This window comes from Pristis pectinata, chromosome 17 (genome assembly GCF_009764475.1).
Source record: "Pristis pectinata isolate sPriPec2 chromosome 17, sPriPec2.1.pri, whole genome shotgun sequence".
Taxonomy (NCBI): domain Eukaryota; kingdom Metazoa; phylum Chordata; class Chondrichthyes; order Rhinopristiformes; family Pristidae; genus Pristis; species Pristis pectinata.
Window position 1 is genome coordinate 4,413,907 of NC_067421.1, and position 22,632 is coordinate 4,436,538.

General features: G+C 47.9%; 1 protein-coding gene across 2 annotated transcripts in view; it reads left to right on the top strand.

The window, feature by feature from the left end:
* Nucleotides 1–22,632, top strand: part of mmp11a (matrix metallopeptidase 11a) — a 72,138-nt gene that overhangs the window by 34,943 nt on the left and 14,563 nt on the right. For both annotated transcript variants that reach the window (XM_052032578.1, XM_052032579.1), the window contains one exon: nucleotides 2,236–2,440. In XM_052032578.1, coding sequence (XP_051888538.1) covers nucleotides 2,236–2,440 — 205 coding nt within the window. The remainder of the gene's footprint in view (nucleotides 1–2,235; nucleotides 2,441–22,632) is intronic.

Below are 22,632 nucleotides of genomic sequence, written 5' to 3' on the forward strand. Positions count from 1 at the left end.
CCAATGCTTTCTTCGCCACCCTGTCTACCTTTCAGAGAACTATGTACCTGTACCCCTCACTCTCTCTGTTCTACAACACGACCCAGGGCCCTGCCATTCACTGTAAGTTCTGCCCTGGTTAACTTCCCAAAATGCGTCACCTCGCACTTGTCTGAGTCAAATTCCATCTTCCATCTCTAGGCTCATTTTCCCAGTTAATCCTGTTGGAATCTTACATAACCTTCTTCACTGTCCACTACACCACCGATTTTGGAGTCATCCAGTGATACAGCACGGAAACAGGCCCTTTGGCCCAACTATTCCATGCTGACCAACATTCCCACCTAAGCTTGCCTGCATTTGGCCCATATCCCTCTAAACCTTTCCTATCCATGTACCTGTCCAAGTGTCTTTTAAATGTTATCAATGTACCTGCCTCAACCACTTCCTCTGGCAGCTCATTCCATATACTGACCACCCTCTGGGTGAGAAAGTTGCCCCTCAGGTGCCAATTAACTCTCTTAAACCTATGCCGTCTAGTTCTTGATTCCCCAACCCTGGGAAAAAGGCTGTGACCATTCACCTATCGAAGCCCCTCATGATTTTATACACCTCTATAAGATCACCCCTCATTCTCCCACACTCCAATGAAAAAAGTCCCAACCTGCTCAACTTCTCTTCATTACTCAGTCCCTCGAGTCCCGGCAACATCCTCGTAAATCCCCTCTGCACTCTTTCCAGCTTAATGACATCTTTCCTATAGCAAGGTGACCAAAACTGAACCCAATATTCCAAATGCAGCCTCACCAACACCTTGTACAACTGCAACATAACATCCCAACTTCTATACTCAGTGCCCTGACTAATGACGATCAGTGAGCCAAAAGCCTTCTTCACCACCCTGTCTCCTTGCAACACCACTCTCAGGAAACCATGTTAGATAAGATATCTTTATTAGTCACATGTACATCAAAACACACGGTGAAGTGCATCTTTTGCATAGTGTTCTGGGGGCAGCCCACAAGTGTCGCCACGCTTCGGGTGCCAACGTAGCATGCCCACAACTTCCAAACCCGTACGTCTTTGGAATGTGGGAGGAAACTGGAGCACCCGGAGGAAACCCACGCAGACACAGGGAGAACGTACAAACTCCTTACAGACAGTGGCCAGAATTTAACCCAGGTCGCTGGCACTGTAAAGCGTTATGCTAACCGTTACACTACTTGTACTCATAGGTCTCTCTGTTCTACAACACTCCCCAGGGCCCTACCATTCACTGTGAAAGTCCTGCCCTCATTTGTCTTCCTAAAATGCAACACCTCACACTTATCCGAATTAAACTCCAAATTTACTAACCACGCCAACTGCACTCTCATCCAAACTGTTAATATGGATGACAAACAACAGAGGACCCAGCACCGATCTCTGCGGCACACCATTGGTCACAGGCCTCCAGTCTGAAACCCCCCCCACCACCACCTCCCTCTGCCTCCATCCACTGAGCCAGTTTTGTATCCAGTTGGCTCACTCACCCTGGATCCCATGTGATCTCACCTTTCCAGTTCAGCCTGCCATGCAGTTTCTTGTCAAAGGCCTTGCTGAAGTCCATGTAGACAACATCTACCACCCTGCCCTCATCAATCCTCTTGGTCACCTCTTCAAAAAAAAAACTCAGTCAAGTTCTTAACAATGTTTAAGAGGCATTGAACGGGCGGGGAACGGAGAGAATCGGGCCGATGGGATTAGGTTTGATTGGCATCATGGTCAGCACAGACATTGTGGATCAAAGAGCCTGTTCCACGTTCTCCCCTGAAGGTGGAGACCTACTGAAGCCAGACCGGTGAAGGTCTCCCAGTGCTGCTGGGTCAAAGTTCCAGAATACTGATCTGCTCAGGCTGCAAGTTTAGGAAGCGCAGTCAAAGCAGCCTTTGCAAGGCATCTTCTCAACGTTCCACACTGTGATCCTCATGATGGGGGCAGTGAAATGCTCAACCCAGTTGTAGAGGCACCCAACAAACAAACTTCTGTCCACGATCTGCATTCAGCCAGCCCAGCAAGGGATGCACTGATGTTGTGAGGTTCCTTCTCCATGCTGACCGTAGGTGGGCTTGGGGTGGTGATGTTGATGTTTGGGGGAATTGCTGGTTTACCCCTGTGTACTTTGAATGTTTGTTTTCTACGGTGACTCTGGCTGGAGACAAAATGGGTCCCTGTGATGACCACTGACAGGTGTATTTATCACCACTTTGATTGCAGCCGGAGGCCTGTGACACGGACTTTGACGCGGTCTCGATGATCCGCGGGGAGCTCTTCTTTTTTAAGTCCAAGTACGTGTGGAGATTGAGAAACAGACAGCTTCAGCCTGGTTACCCAGCTCTGGCCTCCCAGCACTGGTGGGAGTTCCCTGACTACATCGACGCAGGGTTCGAGGACGCTGACGGCAACTTCTGGGTTTTTCAAGGTTCGATTTCCTCAGTTTACTCTTTACGTCTGCAGCTCCTCCTCCTGTCCTTTTCTCACTCTTCAGTTTACTGCACCACACGAGCTGTTGGGGGTGGGGATCGGGGGAACGATTCATTTTAAATGGCTGTGTGTTTGTGCGCATTTCACCACTGACTCAGGCTGATGAGCAACAGGCTGGGCTGGTGAGAACGTGGGGAAAACCAGGCCCATCCACTTCAGTCGAAAGAATAAAAGAATTTTACAAAACAGTGAGTTACTTGAAAGATGCTGGTGCTCAGCGGGAGCAGAGTGTCCTTGTACACGAACCACAGAGTTACCAAGCAGGTATTGTAAGCGGCCATGGTGTAATGGCCTTCACTGCAGGAGTAGCGACACCTTTCTCCAGTTTCACAGGATCTTGGTGAGACTACATCTGGGATGTTGTGGCTGGTGTCTCTACCCAAGTACTTGTCAGGAAGGGGATGCAGTGAAGGTTCACAGACTGATTCTTGGAATGGCACGTTTGATGGAGAGATTAAACAGATTGGATTTACACCCTCCATAGTTTACTCCACTGAGAGATGATCATACCAAAACGTACATAGGCCTCTTAGTATCAAGGTGGGCTGGGAAGGTTGCTATTCAGTTCAGAGCCGTGAAGATGTTTGACCCAGCGGGTGGTGGAGGGCTGCAGAGGCTTAGTTGCTGAGTATGTTCAAGACAGATCGAATTGATTTTTAGGGATTAGTGCAGGAAAGTGAATTTGAGGTTAAAGATCTGCTGTAACCTGATTGAACACCGGAGCAGGTCATGAGAGGTCGAAAGGCCTTCTCCTGCTTCTGCTTGTATTTGTGAACTGTTGTCTCAGCCACTTCACTGAGGGATATTGTCGGCTTTTCATATTTTTGCAGTTAACAGATTCTAAATGAGTGCCTTTCATTACCTGGAAGTCTTAAAATGCAAGTGACAATAATATATCAATACCAATAGATAGATAACTCCCTGGGGCCTGACCAAGTGCATCCAAGGACATTGTGGGAAGCCAGGAAAGAAATTGCAGGGCCCTTTGCAGAGATGCACGTATCATCAATAGCCACAGGTGAGGTGCCAGAAGACTGGAGGGTGGCTAATGCTGTGCCTTTATTTATGAAAGGGTGCAAGGAAAATCCTGGGAACTACAGACAGCTTAACATCAATGGTGGTTAAATTATTGGAAGGGATTCTGAGAGACAGGATCTGCATGCATTTGGAAAGGCAAGGACTGGTCAGCATAGCTTCATGTGTGGGAAATTGTCTCACGAAATTGCTTGAGTTTTTTGAAGAGGTGATGAAGAAGGTAGATGAGGGAAGTGTGGTAGATGTTATCTACATGAACTTTAGCAAGGCCATTGACAAGGTGCCACATGGTAGACTCCTCCGGAAAGTTAGATTACGCGGGATCCGTAGCGAGCTAGCCAATAGGATACAAGATTGGCTTTATGGTAGGAGGCAGAGGGTGGTGGTGGTGGAACGTTGTTTATCAGACTAGAGGCTTCGAACCAGCAGTGTGCCACAGAGTTTGGTGCTGGGTCCATTGTTGTTTTTGGAGGAAATGTAGGCGGCATGATCAATAAGTTTATGGATGGCACTAAAATTGGTGGTATAGTGAACAGTGAAGAAGGTTGCCTGAGATTACAACAGGATCCAGATCAACTGGGCCAGTGGACTGAGGAGTGGCAGATGGAGTTTAATTCAGATAAATGCGAGGTGTTGCACTGTGGTAGACAAACCAGGGCAGGACTTGCACAGTAAATGGCAGGGCTCTGGGGAGTGTTGTAGAACAGAGAGACCAAGGGGTGCAGGTATGTAGCTCCTTGAAAGTAACACAGTTAGGCAAGGTGATGGAGCAAACAATACATTGGCAAGGCCACGTCTGGAGTACTGTGTGCAGTTCTGGTCACCCTGTTATAGAAAGGATATCAAACTGGAGAGGGTGCAGAAATGATTTATGAGAACGGTACTGTGACTGGAGGATCTGGTGGTAAGGGTAGGCTGGGACTTTTTTCCCTGGAGCGTAGGAGGCTGAGGGATGATCTTATAGAGGTTAACAAAATCATGAGGGGCACAGAGAAGGTGAATAGTCAAAGTCGTTTCCCCAGCGTAGGGGAGTCCAAACTAGAGGGCATAGATTTAAAGTGAGAGGGGAAAGATTTTAAAAATGACCTGAGGGGCATCTTTTTCACCCGGAGGGTGGTGGGTGCATGGAACGAGCTGCCAGAGGAAGTGGTTGAGGCAGGTACAGTTAGAGGACACTTGGACAGGTACATGGATAGGAAAGGTTTAGAGGGATATGGGCCAAACACGGGCAAATGGGACTAGCAGCTGGGTCGTCAGAGACGAGTTGAGCTGGAGGGCCTGTTTCATACAATGTAACTCTGTGACTTTTTCCCCTCAGGCTGCACACCTCAGGTGTAGGAGGTGAACTAAGAGAAAACAACTGGAATTCACGAAGGCTATAAAATGAATATAAGAGAAAATGTTGTCAAATTTCTTCATGTAAAATGTATTAATTTCCATCAATACCCCATGTTGCGTATTTTTGGTTGTTGGGGAAACGTGCAATTCCAGTTGGACTAGCCCACCATGTCTGTGCAAGCCATCAAATCCCTTTCTCTACTCATCCCATTTCCCACCTCAGCCCACTGTCTTCTGTGCCATCAAGTGCTCATCTGATGTGTTCTAACTGTTGTCAAAGTCTCTGCCTCTCGCACCCCCTCAGTGCGTTCCAGATCACGTCCTTTCTTATCCTCTCTAACCCTCCTACCCCTCACCTTAAACCAATGCCCTCTGGTCATAGACTTCTTCTAAGGCGAAGAATTTCTCATTGTCTACCCCTCATAACCTTGAACACCTCAGTCAGGTCCCTCTGCTCCAAGGAAACCCACCCACCCAATCGCTCCAAGCCAAGCAACGTCCTGGTGAACCTCCTCTGCACCAGGTGACATGATGGCCCCATTCTTGCCCTCCAGCGTAAGCCCACCGAATGACATTTTGCAGGACACAGCTGGCCTGAATCAATTCGAAGCCTTGGAGACACAAGACACTGCAGATGCTGGAATCTGGGGCAAAAAACAAGCTGCTGGAAGAACTCAGTGGGTCAGGCAGCATCTGTGGGGGCAGAGAGATGGTCAGCGTTTCAGTTTGAGACCTTGCACCAGTCCTGATGCAGGGTCTCGACCCGAAACATCGACCATCCCTCTGCCTCCACACATGCTGCCTGACCCACTGGGTTCCCCCTGCAGATTGTTTTTTGCTTAATCTGAAGGCTTGTTCTGTTGAGTAATGAAGGATGCCTCTCAGTTTGTGGGTCGGTCTCGTGCCTACTCCACTGTTCCTTAGTTCCGGCCGATCCTGTGCCCCGGCCATGTTCCTACCTGATCCCTGGATGCTCTGATATTCTTATTGACCCCTGTCCTGAATGCAGCCAGTGACAACATCTGCAGCCTTCCAGATATTCCAGAGAATTCCAAACATTTACAGCCCACTGCATGAAGATTTTCTAATCTCTGTTCAAAAGGCCTCCCTTCCTTTATCCTAAAATTAAAGACACATGGAGAAAATGGGAGCAGGAATCGGCCACTCATCCTCTTGGGGTAATGGAGAGGGAGCAGGCCCTTCGGCCCACTGAGTTCATGGTGACCCATTTACATTCATCCTATCTTTTTTTTATTCTCCCCACATTCTCTTCACCTCTCCCCAGCTTCTACCACTCACCCGCACACGTACAGTGACCAATGAACCCAACGCGTGTCTCTGGGTTGTGGAAGGCCAGCCATAGAGTTGTACACCACGAATGGCCCTTCAGCCCATCACATGACTGACCCTTTACCCACCGACACTAATGCAGGTGCCCACATCAGGTCCCTATCTTCCATGCCTTGTCCATTTCACTGTCTGTCTAAATGCCTCTTAAACACAATGACTATATCAGATTCCTCTGGCGGCACGCTCTAGGTATCAACCACGCTCTGTGTGGAAAGAAAAATTTACCCCTCAGCTCCCCAATAAGGTATCTTTATTAGTCACATGTATATCAAAACAACCGCGCCTGCCCAATCTCCATCTTCTCACCTTAAACCTACGCTTTCTTGTTTTTGATGCCCGTTGCATGAGAAAAAGCTTCTGGCCACCTACCCTATCTATGCCTCTCATAATCCAATATTCTTCTGTCAGGTGACCCCTCGGCTTCCGCTGCCCCAGGGAAAACAAGCCCAGGCGATCCAATCTCTCCCCCTGACTAAAGTTCCTGTTCAATCTCTCCGCATAAGCTCCCGGTGAATCTCCTCTGCACTCTCTCCAGCACAACCACGTCCTTCCTGCAGTGTGGTGACCAGAACTGCACACAGTGCAGCCTAACAAGTTTTTTGTAAAGCTGCAATATAACGTCCCGACTCTTGTATTCTACTGCCCTGACCTAATATTGACTGGGACTGCCATAGTGCCAAAGGATTAGATGGGGCAGAATGTGCCAAGGCCAGTTTACTCAAGCAATATGTAGATGGCCCAACTGAAGAGGGGGCAATGATCAACCTCCTATTGGGAAATGAGGCGGGGCAAGTGGCTGAAGTGTCAGTGGGAGAGCATTTTGTCAGTGACCACAGTTCCATAAAACTATTTGAAAATAATTATGGAAAGAGCTAGGACTGGTCCACAAGTAAAGTCCTGCACTGGGGCAAGGCCTAATTTTGATGGCATGAGATGGTTTTTAAAAGTGAGCTGGGGAGAGTTCAGGGTCAACATGTTCCTGTCAGAGAGAAAGGCAAGGCTGGCAGGATGAGGGAACCTTGGTTGACGAGGGATGTTGAGACTCTGGTCGGGAAAAGGAAGGAGCATACGTCATGTATAGGCAGCTGGGATCAAGCAAATCCCTGATAAGGCTTGTAGGAGCACACAAGAAGGAAATCAGGAGGGCAAAAGGGGGACGTGAGAGATCCTTGGCAGATCAGGTAAATAAGAATCCCAAGAAATGCTATAAGAATCTTAAGAGCAGTCGGGTAACTACGGGGAGAGTAGGTCCCATTAAGGATCAGTGTGGTTGTCTGTGTGTGGAGCCATGGGAGATAAAGAAGGTATCAAACGAATACTTTTTGTCTGTATTTACCATGGAGAAGGTCATGGGAAGACGGAATTCAGGGAAAGGGAAAGGGGTGCTGAAGTATATTGACAATATGAAAGAGGAGGTGTTCCCGGAGCCTGACCAAGTGTACCCTGGGGCTTTGTGGGAAGCGAGGGAAGAACTTGCTGAGGCCCTGACAGATTTTTGTATCATCGTTAGCCACAGGTGAGGTATCGGAAGACTGGAGGGTGGCTAATGTTTAAGAAGGGAGGTGCTGCTCTGCAAGATTAGTTCGCATGGAATCCAGGAAGGCCTGGCTAATTGGATACACAGTTGGCCTGATGGTAGAAAGCAGAGGGTGATGATGGAAGGATGTTTCTCGGATGGGAGGCCCGTGCCTCGGGTCAGTGCTGGGCCCATTGTTGTTTGTCATCTATATCAACGATTTGGACGAGAATGTACAAGGCATGGTTAGTAAGTTTGCAGGTGACGCTAAAATAAGTGGTATAGTGGACAATGAAGAAGGTTATCAAAAATTACAGGGGGATCTTGATCAGCTGAAGTGGGCCAAGGAATGGCAAATGGAGTTTAATGTGGATAAGTATGAAGCATTGCATTTTTGGAAGACAAATGAGGGTAGGACTTTCACAGTGAACGGCAGGGACCTGGGGAATGTTGTAGAACAGAGGGATCTTGGAGTTCAAGTATATGGTTCACTGAAAGTGGAGTCACAGGTAAACGGTGCAGAAGAAGGCGTTTGACATGCTGGCCTTAAGTCAGGGCACTGAATATAAAGGTGGGGAGATCGTGGTGCGGTTGTACAGGACGCTGGTGAGGCTGCAGTTGGAGTATTGTGTTCAGTTTTGGTCTCCCTGCTATAGGAAAGATGTGGTTAAACTGGAAAGAGTGCAGAAAAGATTTACAAGAATGTTGCCAGGACCTGAGGGGCTGAGTTATAGGGAGAGGTTGGACAGGCTAGGACTTTATTCCTTGGAGTGTAGGAGACTGAAAGGTGATCTTATAGAAGTGTATAAAATCACGTGGGGCATAGATAAGGTGAATGCACTCAGTCTTTTTCCCAGGGATGGAGAATCAAGAACTAGAGGGCAGAGGTTTCAGGTGAAAGAGGAAAGATTTAAGAGGAACATGAGGGGCAACTTTTACACAAAGGGTGGTATCCATGTGGAACAAACTGCCAGAGGAAGTGGTTGAGGCAGGTACGATAATGACTGTTGGACAGGTACATGGATTGGAAAGGTTGAGAAGGTTATGGGCCAGACACTGGCAAATGGGACCAGCTTGGATGGAGTATCTTTGTCGGCATGGACCAGTTGGGCCGAAGGGCCTGTTTCCTTGCTGCATGAATCTGTGACTCTAAGGGCTGCAAGGACAAGCCAAGGAACCACAGGCTGGTGAGGCCAACATCAGTGGTGGGAAGGTCACTGAAGGGAATTCTGAGAGACAGGATCTACCAGTATTTGGGAAGGGATAGTCAGCATGGCTGCGTACCTGGGAAATTGTGTGTCAGGACCTTACTTGAGTTTTTTGAAGAGCAAGGCTCTGGTAGACTGGTGCAGAAGATGAGATCAGGTGAGGTCTGGGGTGAGTGAGCCAATTGGGTATAAAATTGGCTCGGTGGAAGGAGTCAGAGGGAGGTGGTGGGAGGTTTCAGACTGGAGGCCTGTGTCCAGTGGTGTGCCGCAGGGATCGGTGCTGGGTCCCCTGTTGTGTGTCAGATACATTAACGATTTGGATGAGGTTGTAGGTGGTGTTATTAGTAAGTTTGCGAATGACACTAGAATTGGTGGTGTGGTGACGAAGAAGGTTGTCTAAGGTTATAACAAGACCTAGATCAACTGGGAAAGTGGGGAAAGGAACAGCGGATGGAACGGAGGCGGAGGAGGTAGGGGAGGTCCTTTGCTTCAGTGTTCACCAGGGAGAGGGACTTGGACGAATGTGACGTCACACAGAACAGGCTTATGTGCTGGAACACGTTGAGGTTAAGAAAGAGGCAGTGTTGAAGCTTCTGAAAAACATTAGGATAGATAAGTCCCTGGGACCAGATGGGATATACCCCAGGTTACCAGGGGGAAGAGATTGGTGGTGTGTTGACGATGATATTTGCATCCTCCCTGGCCACTGGAAAATGGAAAATGTTCCGTTATTCAAGAAAGGTAGTAGGGATAATCCTAGGAATTATCGACCAGTGAGTCTTACATCAGTGGTGGGCAAACTATTGGAGAGGATTCTTGGAACATAGAACAGTACAGCACAGAACAGGCCCTTCGGCCCACAGTGTTGTGCTGACATAGCTAATCCCTCCTACCTACAGAATGCCCATATCCCTCCATTTTCCTCTCATTCATGTACCCACCAAACCCCTCTTAAAAGCCCCCAAATGAATTTGCCTCCACCAACCTATCAGGCAACACATTCCAGGCATCCACCACTCTCTCAGTAAAAAAAAACTTACCCCTCGCGTCTGTTCTGAACCTACCCTCTCTCACCTTAAATGCATGCCCTCTGGTATTGGATTGCTCAATAATGGGAAGAAGATATTGCTCGTCCACCCTATCTATGCCCCTCATAATTTTATACACTTCCAACAGATCACCCCTCAGAGAAGAGAGCCCAAGTTTGTCCAGCCTCTTCTGATAGCACATGCCCTCTAATCCAGGCAACATCCTAGTAAACCTTCTCTGCACCCTCTAAAGCCTCGATATCCTTCCTATAGTGAGGTGACCAGAATTGCACGCAATACTCTAAATGCAGCCTAACCAGAGTTTTACAGAGATGCATCATAACTTCCTGACTCCTGTACTCAGTACCCCGATTAATAAATGCAAGCCTTCCATAAGCCGCCTTAACCACCCTGTCTACCTGTGTCGCCACTTTCAATGAGTCATGGACTTGCACCCCAAGGTCTCTCTCCTCTTCAACACAAGGGTCTTGCCTTTAAGTGAACTGCCTCTTGACATTAGTCAAGACCTCACATTTATGCGGGTTAAACTCCATCTGCCATTTCTCTGCCCACATCTGCAGCTGATCTATATCACGCTGCATCCGTCGCCAGTCTTCTACATTATTCACAACTCCACCAATCTTGGTATTGTCTGCAGACTTACCAAACCATCCATCAACATACTCATCCAGGTCATTTACATACATCACAAACAGCAGAGGACCCAGTACAGATTCCTGTGGAACCACTACTCACAGGCCTCCAGTCCAAATAAGTCCCTTCAACCACCACACTGTCTTCTACGGGCAAGTCAGTTCTGGATCCACACAGCCAATTCTCCACTGACCCCATGCATCTGAACTCTCTTGATTAACCGATTATGTGGGACCTTGTCAAATGCCTTACTGAAGTCCATATAGATGACATCCTCAACTCTACCTTCCTCAGTCTCTCCTGTCACCCTGTCAAAAAAACTCAACTTAGGGACAGGATTTATGAGCATTTGGAGAAGCATAGTCTTATTAGGGATAGTCATCATGGCTCTATGAGAGGCAGGTCATGCCTCACGAGCCTAAGTGAGTTTTTCGAGGAGGTGACAAAACAAATAGATGAAGGCAGAGCGGTGGATGTGGTGTATATGGACTTTAGCAAGGCATTTAACAAGGTTCCCCATGGTAGGCTCATCCAGAAAGTCATGAGGCATGGGATCCATGGAACTTGGCTTTGTGGATTCAGAATTGGCTTGCCTACAGAAGGCAGAGGGTGGTAGTAGGTGGAGAGCATTCTGCCTGGAGGTCGGTGACCAGTGGTGTTACTCAGATATCTGTCTGGGACCCCTGCTCTTTGATTTTTATAAATGACTTGGATGAGGAAGTGGAGGGGTGGGTTAGTAAGTTTGCAGATGACACAAAGGTTGGTGGTGTCATGGATAGTGTAGAAGTTTGTTGTAGGTTACAACAGAATATAGACAGGATGCAGAGTTGGGTGTAGAAGTGGAAGATGGAGTTCAATCTGGAAAAGTGTGAAGTGATACACTTTGAAAGATAGAACTTGAAGGCGGAGAACAAGGTTAACGGCAGGATTCTGAGCAGTGTGGAGGAACAGAGGGATCTTTGGGTCTAAGTCCATAGATCCCTCAGAGCTGTTGCGCAAGTTGATAGAGTGGTTAAGAAAGCGTATGGTGTGCTGGCCTTCGGGGGATTGAGTTCAAGAGCCACAAAGTGATGTTGCAGCTCTATAGAACTCTGGTTAGACCACACTTGGAGTATTGTGTTCAGTTCTGGTCACATTACAGGAAAGATGTGGAAGCTTTAGAGGGTGCAGGGGAGATTTACCAGGATGCTGCCTGGATTGGAGAGCATGTCTTATGAGGAAAGGTTGAGTGAGCTCGGGATTTTCTCTTTGAAGCAAAGCAGGGTGAGAGGTGATTTGATAGAGGTGTATAAGGTCATGAGGGTCATCGATAGAGTGGACAGCCAGCACCTTTTCCACAGGGTGGCAATGGCCAATACCAGAGGACATCTGTTTAAGGTCAGAGGAGGAAGGTCCAAGGGAGACATCAGAAGTAGGTTCTTTACACAGAGTGGTGGGTGCCTGGAACACCCTGCTGGGGGTGGTGGTGGAGGCAGATAAGGTAGTGGCGTTCTGGAGGCTTTTAGACAGGCACGTGAGCATGCAGGGAATGGAGGGATATGGATCACGTGCAGGCAAAAAGGATTAGTTTAATTCGGTGTCATGCTCAGCAGACATTGTGGGCCGAAGGGCCTGTTCCTGTGCCGAACTTCTGTGTCCTTTGAGGAAAGGAGACTGGAGCTGCACACAGTGTCCAGCTGTGCACTCCAGGGTCCCATATAATGACCCTCGCTCCTGCACCAAAACCCGTGACAGGAAAGGCCAGCACACCATTTGTTGCTTGAACAACTTGCTGCTCCTGCACACTTGCCTTCAGTGAGCGGTGTACACGGACACCCAGTTCCTCCCTCCACCAACTGCTCCCAACCTGCCTTCCTGTTTGTCCTACTGAAGTGGATGACTTCACATTGATCCGTATTAGGATGCATCTGCCATGTGTTCTCCCACTTGCTTGACTTGTCGAAGTCACCCTGACACCTCCATATCCCCCTCACAGCTCTGTGCCAAACACCTTCATCTCATCTGCAAACTTTCTGGACGTAGGAGGCCACGGACTGAGTGTGAGTAAATTGGACTAATACTGACAAGTCCAATGGTTAGCATGGATGCAGTGGGCTGAATGGCCTGTTTCGGTGCTGGAGGGCTCCGACTCTATGACTCAGGTTCCTTCATCCAACTTATTGACACACATTGTGAATGGCTCCCCCTGTCCCCCCAAAACACACACACACACACACACACACACACACACACACACACACACACACACACACACACACACACACACACACACACACACACACACACTCTAAGTCACTGCCAGCAATGCCTGCAACCCCAATAACGACCGATGTATTGCTGCAGTCTGTGTGGGATGTGATCACAAGGCTTCTGAAAGTCCCAGTCCCCTGGTTTCTTATCAATTCTACCAGTTATGACCTTAAACAAAAGCCTCCAGCCTGATTTGCCTTTCATAAATCCATTTTGACTGTCTAAATCCCTCAATGTCATCAAAGTGACCTTTATAATCAACTCCAGCATTACCCCTACTACTAACATTCTACTCACCAGCCTACAGTTCCCTGCCTGCTCTCCCTCACTGTTACATTTACCATCCTCCAACCTGCAGAACTGTGGAAGATGACAACTATTGCATCCACTGTTTCCATGGCTGTTTATTTCAGCACTCTGGAATGCAGACTATCTAGCCCTGGGGATTTGATGGTTTATAGTGACGTTAAATTTTCATGCATTATTATTTTTACTAATACTGATTTCCTTTAATCCTTTTCATTAGATTCTTGGTTCCCTGGCATTTCTGGGAAGCTTTCTGTGACCTCTTCTGTGAAGGCAAAGTATTTGTTTAATTGCCCTTCTATTTCTTTCCTACCAATTATTAATTTTGTAGTTTCCAACTATAAAGTTAAACATTTGTCTTCACATCTTTTTCTCTCTCCACATTTGTAGAAGTTTTTACTGTGTGCTTTTATATTCTTTAAAAATTTGTTCTCATACTTTATTCTTAATCTCCTCGTCCACTTTTACTGAATTCACAACTGCGCCCAACCCTCAGGTTTGTTACTTTCCCTGGCAGCTTTTTCGGATCCCTCTTTGGATCCAGTACTGTCCTTAACTTCTGTTACCCATGGCTGTACCATTTTTTTTTCATTTTGCCCCCTAATCCCCCACAAAAATCCTTCAATTCAAGAAGGGCAGCTGGGATAAGCCAGATAAATACAAGTCAGCAGGTCCAGTGCCAGTGATAGGTGTGACTGGAAACACTTGAGGAACAAGATTAATCTGCACTTGGAAAGATTGGAGGTGAACAGAGATGGTCAATGTGGCTTCAGTGTCAGAAAATCAGTGCTGGACCAGGCCCTTAACCCACTGAGTCCATGCTGACCATTAAGCTCCTATTTCTACTAATCCTACCCTCATATATTTTATTCTTCCCACATTCCCATTAACTTCAAGCCTCGGTCTCATTATTAAAGGGAATTTAGTGGATCATTTAACCTACCAGCTGACATATCTTTGCTTGTGGGATGAAACCAAAAGGCCTAAGGAAACCCACACAGTCACAATGTGCAGACTCCAGCCAGACAGCACCAGGGTCAGGATTGAAACCAGGTCGTTGGAGCCCATAGTGGTGCAGCCAGTGAGCTTCATTGGTGAGAGAGACATAAGAGACTGCAAACAGAACAGCACAGGAACAGGTCCTTCGGCCCATGATGTCTGTGCCGAGCATAATGCCAACAACGTACCCCTTCTTGCCTGCACGTGATTCATGTCCCTCCATTCCCTGCATATTGGTTTGTCCATCTAAAAGCCTCTCGAATGCCTCTATCGTATCTGCCTCCACCACCACCCCTGGCAGCGCATTCCAGGCACCCACCACTCTCTGTACAAGAAAACCTGCCCCACACATCTCCTTTAAACTTTCCCCCTCTCACCTTAAACCCATGCCCACTAGTATTTGACATTTCTACTCTGGGAGAAAGATTCTGACTGTCTACTCCATCTATGCCTCTCATAATTTTATAAATTCCTATCAGGTCTCCCCTCGGCCTCTGACGCTCCAGAGAAAACAACCCAGATTTGTCCAACTTCTCCTTGAAGCTAATACTCTCTAATGCAGGCAGCATCCTGGTGAACCCTCTCCAAAGCCTCCACATCCTTCCTGTAATGGGGTGACCAGAACTACACACAATACTCCAAGTGTGGCCTAAACAAATTTTATACAACTGCAACATGATTTCCTGACTCTTATATTCTATGCCCCAAGTGATGAGGGCATGTGTCCCATGTAAGAGAGCCAGTATAAGAGGGGAGGGATGAGGCAGGGGCTGGCAGGTGACAGTGGAACCAGGTGAGGAGGGGGATGAAGGGCAGATGGGGGAGGATGGAGGTGGAGACGGAGACAGGGCAAGGAAAGCAAACCCAGCCTTTCCAGTCTCTCCTCGAATCTGGAGCAGAAAAACAAACTTCTGGAGGGGGTCAGGCAGCATCTGTGGAGGCAGAGGGAGGAGGTAGAGTCGGAGGCGGGAAGGTGATAGATGGGAACGCAGGCTACAGAAGCTGGAAACTGTCAAGTGACGAAGGTGATAAGTGAACCAAATAAGGAAGGGATGATGGGCAAATGGAACCCGGTTGGTTGGGGGGGGGGGGTGGGGGCAGGGAACAAAACTGGATAATGGGGGGTGGAATAATAGGGGTCAGAGAACCTGGTGGATAGATATCCTGTCTGATGAGAAATAATGAAATATATTGAGTGCAGTGTGGTTGAAGTAGTCAGCAGGGCCTTTAACAAGGTCCCACATGGAAGGATGGCATCCAATGCAAGTTGGCAAATTGTATCCAACATTGGCTTGGTTAATAGGAGGTGGAGAGTGATCATGGAGGATCATAGAACAATACGGCACAATACAGGCCCTTCAGCCCACCATGTTGTGCCAAGCTTCAAACCACACCTAAGACTATCTAACTCCTTCCTCCCACATATCCCTCTATCTTAAATTCCTCCATATGCTTATCTAACAATCTTGACCAACGTATCAGCCTCCACCACCACCCCAGGCAGCGCATTCCATGCACCAACCACTCTCTGGGTGAAAAACCTCCCTCTGACATCTCCCTTGAACTTCCCACCCATTACCTTAAAGCCATGTCCTCTCGTTTTGAGCATTGGTGCCCTGGGAAAGAGGCGCTGGCTGTCCACTCTATCTATTCCTCTCAATATTTTGTATACCTCTATCATGTCTCCCCTCACCCTCCTTCTCTCCAATGAGTAAAGCCCTAGCTCCTTTAATCTCTCCTCATAATCCATACTCTCCAATCCAGGCAGCATCCTGGTAAATCTCCTCTGCACCCTTTCCAACGCCTCCACATCCTTCCTATAATGAGGTGACCAGAACTGGACACAGTACTCCAAGTGTGGTCTAACCAGAGTTTTGTAAAGCTGCATCATCACTTTGCGGCTATTAAACTCGATCCCCCGACTTATGAAAGTTAACATCCCATAAACTTTCTTAACTACCCTATCCACCTGTGAGGCAATGTTCAGTGATCTGTGGAGATGAACCCCCAGATCCCTCTGCTCCTCCACACTGTCCAGAATCCTGCCATTTACCTTGTACTCTGCCTTGGAGTTTGTCCTTCTAAAGTGTACCACCTCACACTTGTCTGGATTGAACTCCATCTGCCACTTGTCAGCCCAGCTCTGCATCCTACTAATATCCCTCTGTAAGCTTCTACAGCCCTCCACACTATTCACAACACCACCAACCTTTGTGTCATCTGCAAACTTGCTAACCCAGCCTTCCACCCCTTCATCTAAGTCGTTAATAAATATCGCAAAAAGCAGAGGTCCCAGAACCGATCCCTGTGGGACACCACTAGTCACAGCCCTCCAATCCGAATGCACTCCCTCCACCACAACCCTCTGCTTTCTACAGGCAAGCCAATTCTGAATCCACACAGCCAAGCTTTCCTGGATCCCTCGGCCTCTGACCTTCTGAAGAAGCCTATGATGCGGAACCTTGTCAAACGCCTTACTAAAGTCCATGTAGACCATATCCACTGCACTACCCTCATCAATCTTCCTGGTCACCTACTCAAAGAACCCCATCAGGCTTGTGAGGCAAGATCTTCCCTTCACAAAACCATGCTGGCTGTCCCTAATCAGTCCCTGTTTCTCCAAGTGCTTATAGATCCTATCTCTTAGAATCCTTTCTAACAGCTTACCCACCACAGACGTAAGGCTGTGATCCTTCTGTGATTGGAAGCATGTGACTAGTGGGACATTACAGGCACCCTTGCTGTTTGTTGTATGCATTAATGATTCTGGAGGAATGATCAGTAAGTTTGCAGATGTCAAGAAAATTGTTGTTTATAGTGAAGAGAATCACCTTAGGTTACAGAATGATATTGATCAGCTGGTAAATTGTGGGCAAGCCCTCTAGTATTAAACATTTCAACCCTGGGAAAAAGATATGCCCTCTAGTCCAGGCAGCATCCTGGTAAACCTCTTCTGCACCCTCTCCAAAGCCTCCACACCCTTCCTGTAATGGGGCGACCAGAATTTAATGCAATACTCCAGGACATAATCTCAATATTTGTGAGATGATGCATTTAAGATCATAATCTTATAAACTTCTGTCAGGTCTCCCCTCAGCCTCTGCCGCTCCAGAGAGAACAACCCAAGTTTGTCCAACCTCTCCTTGTAGCACATGCCCTCTAATCCAGGCAGCATCCTGGTGAACCTCTTCTGCACCCTCTCCAAAGCCTCCACACCCTTCCTATAATGGTGTGACCAGAACTGAATGCAGTACTCCAGATGTGGCCTAACCAGAGTTTTATAAAGCTGCAGCTTAACTTCCTGACTCTTGAACTCAGTGCCTCAACTAATAAAGGCAAGCATGCCAAATGGCTTATTTACAATTCTATCAACCTGTGCAGCCACTTTCAGGGAGTTATGGACTTGGACCCCAAGGTCCCTCTGGATGTCAACACTGTTAAGGGTCCTGCCATTAACTGTGTACTGCCCCTTTACATTTGATCTCCCAAAGTGCAACACCTCACACTTGGCTGGACTAAACTCAATCTGCCATCTCTCTGCCCGTTTTCTGCATCTGGTCTATATCCCGCTGTATCCTTTGGCAACCTTCTACACTATCTACAACACCACCAATCTTTGCATCATCTGCAAACTTTACTAACCTACCCATCCATGTTTTCATCCAAGTTATTTATATGCACCACAAACAGCAGAGGTCCCAGTACAGATCTCTGTGGAACACCACTGGTCACTGACCTCCAGCCAGAATGAGTCCCGTCGACCACTACCCTCTGTCTTCCATGGACAAGTGGACTCTGAATCCAAGTGGTCAAGTCACCGTGGATCCCATGCGTCTCAATCTTCTGGATGAGCCTCCCATGTACCTTGTCAAACACCTTACTTAAAATCCATGTAGACAACATCCACAGCTCTACCTTCATCAATCACCCTCGAAAAACTCAACTGTTCGTAAGACATGAACTGTCCCGCACAAAACCATGCTGACTGTCCCTGATTAGGCCTTCGTTTTCCAAATGCTCATAAATCCTATCCCTAAGAATCCTCCAATAGCTTCTCTACCACTGACGTGAGACTCACCGGTCTATTGTTTCCAGGATTATCCTTATTTCCTTTCTTGAATAACGGAACAACATTAGCTACTTTGCCAGTCCTCTGGGACCTCACCTGTGGCTAGAGAGGACGCAAAGGTCTTGGTCAAGGCCCCAGAAATCAAGAACTAGAGGGCAGAGGTTTCAGGTGAGAGGGGAAAGATTTAAAAGGAACATGAGGGGCAACTTTTCTTTACACAAAGGGTGGTATCCATGTGGAATGAGCTGCTACAGGAAGTGGCTGAGGTAGGTACAATAACAACTTTTAAAAGTCAGTTGGGCAGGTACGTGGATTGGAAAGGTTTTAGAAGATTATGGGCCAAATGCTGGCAGATGGGACCAGCTTGGATGGGTACCTTGGTCAGCATGGACCAGTTGGGCTGAAGGGCCTTTTCCGGGCTGTATCACTAAATCTCATCCCTTGCCTCTCTCAATAACCTGGGGTATATCCCATCGGGCCCTGGGGGACTTATCCACAATGTTCTTCAAGAGACCCAACAAATTATCTCAAAATGCCCTAACAAATTAACACGCTCCACACTGATCTCACTATCCTCTACATTCTTCTTGGTGAATGCTGATGTACTCATTTAGGACCTCGCCCACATCCTCCACCTCCAAGCACATGTTCCCTCCTCTATCCTTGAGTGGTCCTACCCTTTCCTATGTTATCCTCCTGCTCTTGATGTGTGTATAGAATGCTTTAGGATTCTCTTTATTCCTACTTACCAAGGACTTTTCATGGCCCCTCCTGGCTTTCCTAATTCCCCCCTCTTCTAGCTCCTTCATAATCCTCAAGAGCTCTGTCTGATTTTAGCTTCCTAAACCTTGCATGTGCTTCCTTTTTCTTTTTGATTAAATTCACCATCTCTCTCAACATCCAAGGTTCCCTTCCCCTGCCATCCTTGTCCTTCCTTCTGACTGGAACATCCCTGTCCTGTACTCTGCATTTGGTCATTAAACACCCTCCACATGTCGGATGTGGACTTGCCCAAAAACAGCTGTTCCCAATTAACTCTCCCTCGTGCCTGCCTAATGTTCTTGTAATTTGTTCTGCCCTAGTTTAATTCTCTCACACAAGGTCTGTACATATTCTTATTCATAGCTGCAACAACCTTGTTGTCTTTACACCTTTCCCTAATCTGCCTGCATATCTGTTCCTCAATGTCCTGGTGGCTACTGGGGGCTCTGCAGTATAACCCCATCAGAGAGATTGCACCTTTTTCATTTTTGAGTTCTACCAATAGACTCAGTGGATGAGCCCTCCATTATGTCCCCTCTGAGTGCAGCTGCGAAGTTGTCCCTGATTAGTAGTGCAACCCCACCCCCACCCACCCCCCCCCCCCCCCCCCAGACACTTTTACCTCTCTCTATATTTTCTAAAACTTCGAAACACTGGATCATTAAGCATCCAGCCTGCCCCCCTCTCAACCAAGTCTCTGTAATGGCCCCAACACCATAGTTCCATGTACTGATCCATGCTCTAAGTTCATCACTCTTACCCCTAATACTCCCAGCATTAAACTAAACACACTTCAACCCGTCCATCTATTTGTGTCTATTTCCTTGCTCCTGCCTGTCCTTCCCCACAGACTTACTGGCCCTGACATCTACCGTCCTCTCAATCCCTCCACTGTCTGACCTGCTGCTCTGGTTCCCATCCCCCTGCCAAAATAGTTTAAACCTTCCCAAGCAGCACCAGCAAACATTCTCTCCAAGATATTGGTTCCCTTCAGTTAAGGTGCAACCTGTCCCTCTTGTACAGGTCACCCCTGCTCCAGAAGAGGTTCCAATGATATAAGAACCTGAAACCTTGCCCCCTGCACCAGTTCCTCAGCCACATATTCATCTGTTCTATCTTTCTATTCCTGCCTTGACTAGCATGTGGCATCTGGAGTAATCCAGAAATTACTACCTTCGAGGACCTGCTTTTCAGCCTCTTTCCTACCTCCCTCTACTGTGCAGGACCTCATCCCCATTTCTACCTTTGTCGTTGGTGCCAACATGCACCACGACCTCTGGCTGCTCACCCTCCTCCTTGGGAATGTTCTGCAGTCGCTCTGAGACATCCTCAACCCTGACACCCGGGAGGCAACACACCATCTTGGCAACTCTTTTGTGGCCTCAGAGTCTCCGGTCTGTCCCCTCACTATTGAGTCTCCCTTCACTATTGCTCTGCCTGACTTTACCCCTCTCTCCTGAGCCTCAGAGCCCGTCACAGCGCCACTGATCTGGCTGCTGCTGCTATGCCGTGATAGGTCATCCCCCCAGCAGTATCCAAAGGGAAAGGGGTATACTTGTTGCTGAGGGGAATGGCAGGGAATCCTGCAGTCTGCCTGCTTGCTCTACCTTTCCTGGTGTCACCCAACTATCTGCTGCCTGCACCTTAGGTGTGACCACCTCGCTAAAACTCTTGTCTATGATGCTCTCAGCATCCAGACCATCCTAAGTATCTCCAGCTCCTTCACACAATCTGTCTGGAGCTGCAGCTGGGCGCACTTTCCATAGCTGAAGTCCTCAGGGACACTGGCAGTCTCCCTGATCTCCCACATCCTGCAGGAGGAGCATCCCACTGCCCTGACTGCCATCCCAGCTGCTCTAAAAGGGAGAGTAATTCTAAAGAAAACGTTAGCTGTTCCTCCTCTCACCAAAGCCTCACGAACTAAAGCCTCAGCTCTTAAACTCAAAGATGACACAATCCCTGAAGGTGGCTGCATCGCCAGAGGATGATGGTGAGAGATGCTGGCCTTCATTAGCTTTGCATGGAGGTCATCTTTCAACTTTCGGCTGGAGTGCTGTGCGCAGTTCTGGACGTCGTACTGTGGGGAGGACATAATGCACTGGAGGGTGCAGAGGAGGTTCACAGGATGTAGCCTGGGATGAAATGTTTTGGTTTGAGGAGAGACTGAACAGGGTGAGATGTACAAAGTCATGAGAGGCATAAATAGAGTAGACTGTGAGGAACTTTTCCCATAGTGGAGGCAGCAGAACACCACAAGTCATCAGTGTAAAGTGACAGAGTAAGAGGTTTAGAGGATCTGGCTAAAAAAAAATTCACCAGAGGGTGGTTGCAATCTGTAATGCGCTGTCTGAGAAATGGCGGAAGCAGATAGTCAGTTCACATTTCATAAGTATCTGGATGAACACTAATCTCCAGTATAAAAGACTACAGACCTAGTAAATGGAATTAGTGTAGATGGCTACTTGGTCAACATGGACGTGATGGGCTGAAGTGGCCTCCTGTGCTGTCTGATTCCACGAAGAGGTAGATAAGGGCTCAGGAAGGCACACAGGTAGTCTTATCAGCCAAGGCACAGAATGCACGCTAGAACTGTTTTAATCAAGTTGGGCGACCGATAGAACACACGTGGATAGGGTGGTGAAGGCCTAAGGTTGCCTTCGTTGGTCAAGGCATAGAATTTAAGAGTTGGGACTTTGAGGTGCAGCTTTAGAAAACACTGGTCAGTCCACGGCTGGAGTGCTGTGTTCAGTTCTGGTCACCACACTGTAGGAAGGACGTGGCTGCGCTGGAGAGGGTGCAGAGGAGACTCACCAGGATGATGCCTGGACTGGAGGACGTTAGTTACGGGCAGAGACTGGATTGGCTGGGCTTGTGTTCCCTGGAGTGAAGGAGGCTGAGGGGTGACCTGATATACGTTTATGAGTTGGGAAGATAATGTGGATTGTCAGAATATTTTCCGAGGGTAGGGGTATCAAAAACTAGAGGGCATAGGTTTAAGGTGAGAGGAAGGGGATCTGAGGGGTAAGTTTTTTTACACACACAGTGGTGGAGTTGGATACATTCACCGTGTTTAAGACAGACACTTGGGCGTAGAAGGATACGGACCTATTGCTGGAAAACGGGATGAGTGTAGATGGGCAAAAATATGGCCATAGACGTAGTGGGCTGAAGAGCCTGTTTCTGCCTGTCCAGTTCTGATTCTGCAGCTCCAGTCACCACACTGCAGAAGGAATGTGCCGTCACAAGAGGATGCAGAAGAGAACAAGGATGTTACCTGGGCTGGCGATAGTAAAGAGATGGGACAGACCAGGGTTTTCTTTGGAAGTAAGTGAGGAGGGACAATTAAGGTACCAGTTGGTTGGATAAAAGGGACTTTCTGTCCTTGTCACTGATCTCCACAAACCAGCCATCGAAGTGACCAGTGCTTCTCATCACCGCAGTGATCGCTGTGAGAAAGGGTTTTTTTGTTGTGTAGCAGGAGTTCTGTCGGGAGTTCTGGTCAGTTACGGTGTCACCTGTAACAGGGAGCAAGGACTGAATGGGTACGGTGTGTACTTCAAGCATTGGTCATTAAAAATTACATCCAGTACCCAGCAGGAGCCAAGAATACTGATT